Genomic DNA, 11,255 nt, shown 5'->3' with positions numbered 1-11,255 from the left:
ATATTTGAGTTCTAGTATAGGGTTTGTCACAAAACTTCCAAGAAAATGTAGGACAAGGGACATAGCCACTATGGTCCTAAATAGGTTTGAAGGAGGTAAGGAGTAGAGGAATAGACACATTACTATTCAAGGGCACTTTCAGTGCTAACCTTCCAGGGCGATGCTTTGGTTTTCTGTCCTTGACCCCAGGTTTGCCTGTAGGAGACACAAAATGGGGAGTGGATGCTTTAAATGCCAGTCAGTTTTCCCAGGTGAGTCAGAGTCAGCAGCTTGGTAACCTAAGCCCTGGTCAGCAGCCCTACCTTCTTTCCTGGACCTACCACTGCTAGTTCCTCAGTTGACCCCTGGAGAGGGCATGTTTCACATCTCATACAGAAGAAAGTTGGGAGAACGCCTTGCCCAAGACTTAGTAGTCTATATTTCTGACAGCTGCCGGGCTCCACCACCACAGATGCCTGGTTTGGTTTTTCTGACAAAGAAGTAGAGCTGAGTGGTAAGGCAAAGGTCCTGGGGTCACACTGCCTTGGTTCCAATCCTGCCAGCAGACAGAGCTGGAGCAAATCACTGACTCTTACTTTCCTTATTTTTAGTTGGGGGTGAATATTAAGTGAGGAATTTTCACATGAGCACATGATAAGGGCTCAATACACGTTTATGACTGTTGTTGTTAATGTCCACAACAAACACAGTTTTTAAGGTAACCAATGGTGTCTGATGAATTCGTAGATAGATGCATGTGTGTACAGGAAGTTACAAGGCTGATATTCTGCTCATATTTCTGCCGCTGGCTCCCTCCAAAATCAGTCTTCTGCTCATTCAGACTGAAAAAGTGTTCCCTAAACTAGCCTCAATGAGAATCCTAGCATTGATAATGGCTCTTTCTTAATCTGGAATTGTCTTGCCACCTATTTCTATGAAAATCCCATATTTCAATGTCCCCAATCACATGCCACCTCCTCCAGAAAACTTTGCTTTTCCCATTGAGAAGTGCTAACTTCATTTTCATATCAAATATATATCTATTTACTGATGATTCCCAAGTTTGTATTTTCCATAGAGACTTTTCCCTAACCAGACTTGTGAACAGTTCCGCCTCACCTGCCCACTCAGCCAAGCCTGCTCTCCTGGCAGGCCTCCTCCTGACCCCCATATGAAATAGATCCAGTGCCAATGGTAACAATAGGAAAAACAAGCTGTTATTCCTACTGTCACACACGATACAACACTCAACACAGCGTAGAGAATACTTTATTGCTTCTCACCAAAATGTATCTTTTTTTTCCTCACATACCAAGCAATTCTCCAGCAGACACCAACTGGGTGTCCTATAATACAGTTCAGTTATGACACTATCTACCTAAAGATAGTGTCATATCCCACAGTTTAGGAGCCCAGTCCCACAAAATTGCCCTCCACTTCAGGTGTCAGCCACAAGTCCCTGGTTGTGATCTGAACTTCTGACCAGTTAGCTGTAAATTAAGGGTTGCCATGATCCCTTCTTTGTGTTTGATTAATTTGTTAGAGCATCCCACCGAACTCAGACTAACACCTGACTTACATTTACCCATTTATTATAAAGGACATTACAAAGGATGTGGATGAATGCCAGATGGAAGAGAGGCATAACGTAAGGTATATGGGAAGGGGCACAGAGTGCCATGCCCTCTCCAGGTGCGCCACCCTCCCAGCAACTCTACTGATTCATCAGCCAGGAAGCTCTCTGAACCCTGTCCTTTTGGGGTTTTATAGAGGCTTCATTATGTAGCATGACTGATTAAATCATTGACCATTGGTGATTAGCTCATCTTTAGCACCCCCTCTCTTCCCCAGAGGTCAGGGCATGGGGGCTTGAAAGTTCCAATGTAATCACATAGTTGATTCCCCTGGCTACCAGCCCCCATCATGAGGCTATTAAGGAGTCCACCAAGAGTGACCTTTAGAACAAAAGATGCTCCTGTCCTCCAGGAAATTCCAAGGGATTTAGGAGCACTGCCTCAGGTGATCTTGTCACTTAGGAAATCATAAAAGTTTCAGGAGCTCTGTCTCAACAACCAGGGACAGACACCAAATATGTATTTCCTCTTCTTCTTTTTTTTTTTTTTTTTGAGATGAGGTCTCACTATATTGACCAGGTTGGTCTCGAACTCCTGAGCTCAAGCAATGGTCCCGCATTGGTGGCCAAGGTGCTGGGATTACAGGCATGAGCCACCATGCCCACCATGTATTTCTTCTTGTATCACACTATTACACAACCTCTGTCAGTTCATGGCACCCCCAGTCCTTCTAGGTGCTCAGGCCTTCTCTCATACCCCACATCTCATGCAACAGTTAATTCTGCTTCAACCTACAAAATAAACCAGAATCTCACCACTTCCCATCACCTCCACTGCTTCTACTGTTAAAAGAAAAAAATTTTAGAAAAATTAAACTTAACAGCATTTAATTGAACAAAGAATGATTCACAAATTGGGCACCCCCCACCCTTGCCCCACCCCCACCAGAACAGGAACAGTTTCAGAGAGCTCCAGGCTGCAACTTGAGCAGGCAGCATTTACGGACAGAAAACAGAAGCGAGGTACAGAGGCTGCTTGATTGGTTACAGCTCAGTATTTGCCTTATTTGATCATGGTTTGATCAGTTGGCCACCTTTAATTGACTGAAGCTCTGCTGCTGTGATTGGCTGAGACTCAGCTTTTTGTTACAAAAGTATACACCCAAGTTAGTTTCAGTTAGTTTATGTACTAAATTAGGTTATAGTTTGTAACATAAGAAATCAAATATGGAGGCATCCTTAGGCCAAATTTAGTTTAACATTATTTTTAAGAAAAGAAAAATAGCTCAGAACAATCTGAGCTGTGCGAGATATGCAAAATTTATCAGGCTCAGAGACATGAGTATGGGACTTCAGTAATGTCTCCTGCACCCACGCCCTGGGTCCATTATTAAAGGCATTTTATTCCTGACTAGCTGCCTCACCCATAATCCTCATTTTCCTGGAATTTAATAACAATGTATGGCCAATAAATAGCTTATGTTATTTTAATGTAAATTTTTGGTAAATAACTTAGGAACTGCTGCTTCTTTTCCTTTAAAAACCCAACTGTAATTGTTGCTAATCTGAGCTCATATTCAGGGCAACTTGAATCTATAATTCTGGGTTGCAGTCCTCAAACTTGGCTCAAATAAACTCTCTACTTATATTAAGTTTGCCTCAGTTTTGTTTTCCTTTAGGCCGACTCTCTGGTCCAGACACACTTTTGCTTGCATTACCGCAATAGCCTCCTGCCAGTCTCCTTGCTTCACTCTAGTCCTTTTCCATGCAGTCTGTTCTCAACACAGCAGCTGGAGTGATTCTTCCAAATCATAAGTCTTATCACTCTTCCACCGAAAATTCTCCAGTGGTTGCCATTTCACTCAAATGAAAGCCACCATCCATAAAATGATCTAGCAAGCTCTGCATACCCAGGCCCCTGTTACCTCTCTGACTTCATCTCCTGCAAATCTCCCTGTGCTGGTCAATCTTCAGTCATCCTTTGGAGCCTACTCTGTATTCTTCTCTACCCTGTGCTGTGCCCCCAAAGCTCTCTTACTCTTTGGCTTCCAGTTATATTCAGTCATGGGAAGATGGAAGGTGAGAGGATGGAGTATTTATTCTGCTGACCCCTTTCCTTTCGTGACCTTGGCTAGGCCATAGCTATGTTCCTCTATCAAAGACACAGCCACTGGCCCCGGGCCCTGGCTGCAGCAAGCTCTTTCTAGATTCCACTAGCTACCCCTCCTCTTGTGCCTTCAGGCCTAAGGATGTTATAGTGGCCAAGCATTGGTGGCCTTTTTATTTCTAGCCCTGGAGTGCCTCATCATACTTGCTGGTTTGCCTTAAGTCTGCCTACAGTTTTGTAATGAAGCTCCTTCTTCATTCTTTCTTTAATTATGACCTTGAAGATGTCTGCTTCCTACCTCTTTCTCACCATGTTCAAGTCACACTCTCTTCTGCCCTTCCTCTATCATGCTGGGCACCCTTCTGCCCCAGGGCCTTTGCACTGCTCTTCCCTTTTCCTGGCATGCTCTTCTCCCTGTCTGCCCCTGGATCCTTCCCTCATGTCCTTTTGGTCTTTGCTCAGTTGTCATTTTCTCAGTGATGACTTCTGTCTCTCTGCCCTTCTGAAAACTGCAGCCCCTCTACTGTGGCAGACCCTTTTTTTCCCATAACACTCTCCACCTTCTAACACACTGTATAATTTACTTATTTATTATGTTGCTTGCCTTTCTCCTTTCACTAGAATGTGAAAGCTACATGAGGGAAACATGTTGTCTTTTTTCCTTGCTGATGTATCCTCTAGACTTAGATAAATGCCTAGGTGGTGTAGAAGGTGCTCAATAAGTATTTGTTCACTGAACAATTTGTTGAATAAATGATGTATTCTTATCTCTTCTGGGATCTGTATTAGTTTTCTAGGACTACTCTAACAAAGTACCACAAACTGGGTTGAAATAATAGAAATGGATTGTTTTATAGTTCTGGAAACTAGAAGTCCAAAATCAAGGCGTCAGCCTGGCCGTACTCCCTCTGAAACCTGTAGGGGGAGTCTTTCCTTGTCTTTTTCTAGTTTCTGGTGGTTTGCAGGCAATGCTTGGTATTCTTTGGCTTGTGGCTACGTAACTCCAATCTCTGCCTTCATTGTCACGTGGAGTGCTCCTTGTGTGTTCTTGTCTATTCACAGGTGTTTTTTTTTTTTTTTTTTTTTAAGATGGAATCTTGCTCTGTCACCCAGGCTGGAGTGCAGTGGCACGATCTCAGCTCACTGCAAGCTCTGCCTCCCAGGTTCATGCCATTGTCCTGCCTCAGCCTCCTGAGCAGCTGGGACTATAGGTCGCTGCCACCATGCCCAGCTAACTTTTTTTGTATTAGTAGAGACGGGGTTTTGCCGTGTTAGCCAGGATGGTCTCGATCTCCTGACCTCGTGATCCGCCTGCCTCGGCCTCCCAAAGTGCTGGGATTAGAGGCGTGAGCCACTGTGCCTGGCCCACAGGTTGTTTTTTTATAAGCACATTTTTATAAGATCATATTGGATTAGGGACCTGCCCTACTCTAGTATAACCTTGTCTTAAATAACTATATCTACCACAAGTCTGTTTCTGAATAAAGTCAGATTCAGAGGGGGAGGACTTCAATCTATCTTTTTCAGGGGGACACAGTTCAACTGATAATGGGATACGTTCAGTTTTTCCCTGGAATTATAGTACCTAACTTATGATTGCTCCAAGTAGATTACACATTTTCTAAGGAAACAGTTCAATTTTATGTCTGAAATGGCAAACTGGTGGGTGGCCCTTGGGTTGGGTTTGGTCTGCAGGCAAGTTTGTCTGCCCTGAGGTATTGGCCCACGCAGTGCTTTGAAAGATATTTTGAAATAATTTATAAATATTTATTTATTTATTTATTTATTTATTTATTTATTTATTTATTTACTTTTAGCATTTTCTTAGAGATAGGGTATTTATATGTTGTCCAGGCTGGTCTTGGACTCCTGGTTTCAAGTAATTCTCCTGCCTTAGCCTCCTATAACTTATAAACATTTAAACATTAGGAAGCCTCACTTACAAATCTGGGTGTTTGGTTTCCATGACAAACGAGAATGTCTGGTTACACAGACCTGTCCTGCACCATGTTCCTCATTGCCCAAAGCCTAGCAAGGGCTGCTTCTTAGACAGAACAGTGCCCTCCATGCCCCACAGGTACACCTCTCCCTGTTGTTGCCCCAACCTTGACGCCGGTGAAACTGCTTTTGCGAAGATTGTGACAGTGAGAGAAGTTGAATGTGACTGATTTCGTCTTGCTTCTAGCCTCACAGGCTGGCTGTCATTGCTCATCCCTAGGTGTAGGACAAGCTAACCATATGAGGAATTTAGTTTATAGTTTAACTTTGAAGCAAGGATGATAACAGTCCCTCCCCAAAACGAATTCCCTCGTTGTTTGGGGGCTGAAACTGCCTTTGTAAGACTAATGAAAAGCCATAAGATTAAGATTATGGGAGGGACGTGAATTCTGCTAAAATGTAGGTATAGTTTCTCTAATTCCTTATTGCTCAGGAGTCATGTGGTCAGAGGTCACAAGATTTGTGACTTCCCCAATTGCTTCTGTAGGTAACAACACTATTGTAGAACCTAAAATTGGTCTTTTGAGATGTCTTTCAGACTTTTACATTCTTGCAACTGACTGACACCACCCAGACTCATGACTTCACCTGTCCTGTGTTTTCCATCTAGAAACAAACTCAGTGCATGAGGACTATTTTCTACGTTTCTATGATTGCATCCACAAACAATCAGCAGCACCCACCCCTTCCCAACCTGCCCACCAAACTATCCTTGAAAAACCCTAAACTCTGAGTCTTCGGGGAGATTGACTGGAGTGATAACCCTGGTTGTTCTACATGGCTGGCCTCACATTAATGAAGGGTTTTCTTTGCTGCAATACCAGTCTCAGTGAACTGGTTTTGTCTGTGCAGCAGGCAGAAAGAATCCATCAGGCAATTACAGTGGGATCAGCTGCCACTTGTTTCCTGGCCAGCTCACTCATTTTCATCAGTTGCCTGGCTCTTGCAGACATATGAGCTTGTAACCCCTGAACACCAAGCAAATATTAAGGAAACAAGAGGTATTCCATAATGATGGCAATGATGGTGATGGTGGTGAGTTGAAGGTGGGTTGGAGCTCCACCGTTTTTTTTTTTTACTATATACTCTTGAAGCTTTCCCAATCTAGCTTTTATCTCCACTGCTCTACCAAATGTCCAGTGGTAAATTCTCTGTGCACATCTTACTTCTTAGCAGCATTTGACATAGTTAATCACCTTCTGCTCTTGCAGGTGCTCTTCCTACACTTTCTTCACTTGAATTCTGTACCATCTTATGCTCTTGGTGCATATCCTCTCACTGACCACTCTTTCTCTATCGCTTTTGCTGGTTTCTACTCCTTTCTTATTCATATAAAAATTAATGTGTTTGTAGGGCTCTTTCTTGATTTATCCTTTGTATTCTATCCTCCACTTTCTCCCTTAAGAGATCTTATTTGGTCTTCTAACTTTACATACCCTCTGCACAGTGACAACTCCCAAATACTTACCTTCAGCTTTTAACTTCTCCATGAACTCCAGATTGCTTTCTCTACATTTGCTTGCATGTACTAAAGGACTATTAAATATCACATATACAAAACCGAACTCCTGGTTTCAATTCACGAAGCTTCTTTTCTCCTAGCATTTAACATTTCAATAAGTATTAAATTATGTCAGTTGTTCAGGTAAAAAATATCAGAATGGCTCTAGAGTATATATTTTTTCCCTCTCATCCATTCTATATATCCACACATCCTCATGGCTCTCTGTGATCGTTAATTTCATGTGTTCACTTGGCTAGGTCATGGTGCCCAGTTGTTTGACCAAAGAACAAAATAGATGTTGAAGGTATTTTTTTTTTAATATATGATTAAAATTCACATCAGTAGATAGTGAACAAGGCAGATTACCCTCTATAATGTGCGTGGGTCTTCCCACCAACTGATTGGGGGCCTTCCAATCAGTTGAAGGCCTTAAGACCAAAGACTGAAGTTTCCTGAAAAAGAAGAAATTCTTCTCAAGAATTCTTGACTGCAACATGGAAAATTTGTGTGAGCTTCTATTCTAGTCTGCTGCTCTGTGGAATTTGGTCTAAAGTCTGCAATAGCAAGTCTTACTTGAGTCTCCAGCCTGTTGGCCTGCCCTATGGATTTCAGATTTGCCAACCCTCACAGGAGCCGATTAGTTAATTTTTTTCCTCTTTCTTTATCTTTATCAACTTTTATTGGTCCTGTTTCTCCGAAGTACCTTGACTAATACACCCTTCTTTCAAAATATGTCTAATACCTAAACTCTTTTCATCACCTCTACCAGTAGCACTTTGGTTCAATCCATTATCATCTCTCTGCTGGATGTTACAATTGCTGCATATCTGGAGTTCCATCTATAGCCTGTAAGCCAGGCTGAGTCTTTACAACCAGAGGTCATGCATGTTACTCTTCTTTTTAGTGTCCTCCATTGGCTTTTACCTCATTCAGAGTAAAAGCTGAAGTCCTTAGATGACCTCTAAGGCCCTACACTGTTTGGTCTCCTGCTGCTTTCTCTGACTTCATCTCTGTGCCCTCGCCTGCCTCACTAGCCTTCAGCCACACTTCCTTTAACATGCTAAGCAAGTTGCTACTTCAGGGCCTTTGCTCCTGCTGGAAATTTCTTTGCTCTAATCAATTCATCAGGCTACCCAGGAGCAGAACAGCACTAGTTTCTTGCATCTTAAGGGAAGCCATGACTTCATCCAGAATGGACTATTCATTTAAGACCTGCCATAATGTGTGTCTCAGCCAAGTGCCTAGGGTGTCATCTCTGACAGATGGCCTGGGATCCTTTCAGTAGTTGGTTTTGATCATTTATAGTCTGATTGTTGTTCTACCTGTGTAAGAGTGGTATGCAGACCAGCCAAGGAGCAATGATAAGTCTACACATCTGTCAGCATGTGTAAGTTAGAGCATGGGACTTCTCGTCACTGTCTGATTTTCATGCACGTCCCAGTTTTAAGTGATTGTTTTCTAAAGAAACTCTTGTCCTTTCATTGTGGGCCCAAGAAAACATTCTAATTCATACTCAAAAACACTGTGCTTCGGTAAGGGAAACACATGAGAAACTGTATGGGAAGTAGATACTTTAAATAGACTTGCACAGAGAAAACATCCTGCCCGGTGGCAATGTGATCACAGACCCCATCCCTCCTGCACTCTACTCCCCACCCCAGCTCTCATCTCTTTGCTGGATGTTACAATTGCTGCATATCTGCATACCTGGTCATATCAAAGCCCAGGGTCTTTGCGTAAATGGTTAGCTGGCTCCAGAGATTTCACTCCTTCCTGGGCCTTTCTCATTGTGTGTCCTAGCAGTCATGGGAGAACCCACAATGTATCCCATGTATCAGAAACGTGATCCTTCTGGGCTGTGGAATCAACTAGACCTGGCTCAGTCTTGACTCTGACATTCATAAATGGTGGGAGAAGGGAAGGAGTTGGACAAGTTATACACTCCTCTTTATCTGTTTCCTCACTTACAAAGTAGAAATGATGCCTACATTATGGGGCTGTTACGGGATTTGAATAGAATAACGTACATTGAGAGCCTGGCCCACAGTAAACATTCGGAAACTGTGTCTCAGGATGAGTAAGCATGAAGATGACAGCGGCGCTTCAGAGACAGGCTCAAGACCCTGTCCTCTGGGGCTGGGCTGGTGTGTGAGGTGGCTACTCCTGACCTCCGGTGGGACTGACCCCTAGGCCATTCTTCACCTGGTCACCCAACTGCTCCTCTCAGAATATAAACTTGATTGGGACGCTGCCCTCCTTAAAATGTTGGTGATACTGACCTCAAGTTCAGCCTCCAAAGAGCCTGCAACACAGGCCCGGCAGGACTCCACCTTCTCTCAGCTCACACCTCCTATTCTTTGGGCCTTTCACTAGGGTCCTCTCACCACTTTGCTCTAGGCGTGAAGGAAACATTGGATGAGCAGTGCTCTTTGAGCTTGGTTGTTAGAGTAGTCATGCTTCCGTCCAGCCTTGCTGGCATTCAGCCATATTTTCTCCATCTCCTTTGCAAGATCTCATGGGAGGTTTTCTGAAATTTAGCCACAGTATCAACTGGATTCCCCTGCTCCACTGCCTATCTGAAATGGGAAAGAGGTTAGTCTGGTGAGACCAGTTTTGCATGCATACCTGTAGTCTTGTTGTGTTTTTTTTGTTTTATTTTTAATTGACGTATAATAATTCTACACATTTATAGGCTAGAATATGATATTTCAATGTATGTATATATTGTGTAATGATCAGATCAAGGTAATTAGCGTATCCAGCATCTCAAACATCATTTTTTTTTGTGGTGAGAACATTCAAAATCCTCTCTTCTATGTTGAGATATATGATACATTATTATAGTTCCCCTACTGTGCAATAGAACACTAGAACTTACTCCTCCTATGTAACTCTTACCTTGTACCTATTGACCAACCTCTCCCCATCCTTTAATGTATTTGGTTCTCCATCCCCTCACCTGTAAAACGCTGGGCTTCATCAGGTGATCTCCTGGATTCTTTTCCTGCACACCAGTGAGGAGCTGGCTCATTGATGCTGCTAGGTCGAAGTGAAATGCTGCACCCACAGCTCCAACTTTATCAGAGAGCCAAGGGAGGCCTTTGCAGAGAGAGACTGGGTGGAGATCACTGTAAAGGGGTGGCAGGCCAGTCAGTGTGGGCCAAGTCAGTCAGGGAGGGAGAAAGCCAACAGCAGTCTTGATCTCTGGGATGTTCTCTGCCCTCCTCCCCCGCCCTGGCTGCCCCCACAAGAACCAAACTGTGTATCTCAATCCTAGAATGCGAGGAATGTGCTGCAGGCTGATAGGCATGAGGCGATCTGCTGAGAGGCAGGGAGGAGCCCTGTTCTCCAGGCCTGACAGTGCAAGAGCTGTGGGCCTGCAGGCTGGGCTAGGCTGCCCCTCCCACCCTCCCTGGGCCTCCTGCTGTAGCCGGGATATCAAAGGCTGCATTGTGCATTGAGCAGGCCTCGGTCCCTCGTGTGCCAGGGAGGAGGCGGGAGGAGGGACACCGTTGGGAGGCTGTCCCTTGCAGCACTCTTCTGGCCGGTGTTCTCAAGGGCCTCGGCCGGGGTAGGATGGTATACACATGGGTGGCTGCTTCTGCATCCCCAGGGAGCGGAGTCTGACCCGGGGCCCAGGTGAGTTTCCCAGGGGGCCCTTGGCCTGTGGCTTGGCCAAAGTGGATGGTCCAGTGGAGGCTCAGGGACCTGCTGGGTTGGGGAAACTTTTCTCCCAAAGATGGGGAGATGGTTGTGCTTTCTGGCTGCCTCTCCTTCCTCCCTGGGTGTTTGTCATGCTGGCTCTGTAAAAAGGGAGTAAAGCCTGGAAGCATCTATTTTTTTCCTGAAGAAAGAGGCGTTGAGTTCGCTCTGTCAGAAGCTGAGCAGCACTGCTCCTGGCTGCCACTCCCAGGGTGTGACTAAGCCCTTCCTTCCTTTCTTCCCGAGATCCCCCAGGACAGGAAGAAAGTTCAGGCAGTGAGTTCCTCTGTGGCCTATAGGTGGTCATAAACTTGGCCTTAGTCATTCAAGCCTATTTTTGTCAGGGTTGCTGTTACTGGAGAAAAACAGGCAGTTTCCTGCCTCCACCTATT

At 44.4% G+C, this 11,255-nt stretch overlaps 1 protein-coding gene across 1 annotated transcript in view; it reads left to right on the top strand.

Moving 5' to 3' along the window:
- The first annotated feature begins 10,596 nt into the window (after positions 1-10,596).
- The window catches only part of SH3TC2 (SH3 domain and tetratricopeptide repeats 2), a 61,698-nt gene continuing 61,039 nt past the window's right edge, over positions 10,597-11,255 (top strand). Inside the window, exon 1 of the mRNA XM_025387745.1 lies at positions 10,597-10,800. Within this exon, the coding sequence (XP_025243530.1) occupies positions 10,749-10,800 (52 nt within the window). The 5' untranslated portion in view covers positions 10,597-10,748. The remainder of the gene's footprint in view (positions 10,801-11,255) is intronic.

Source organism: Theropithecus gelada, chromosome 6 (assembly GCF_003255815.1).
Source record: "Theropithecus gelada isolate Dixy chromosome 6, Tgel_1.0, whole genome shotgun sequence".
Lineage (NCBI taxonomy): Eukaryota > Metazoa > Chordata > Mammalia > Primates > Cercopithecidae > Theropithecus > Theropithecus gelada.
This window is presented reverse-complemented; position numbering and strand designations above follow the sequence as displayed.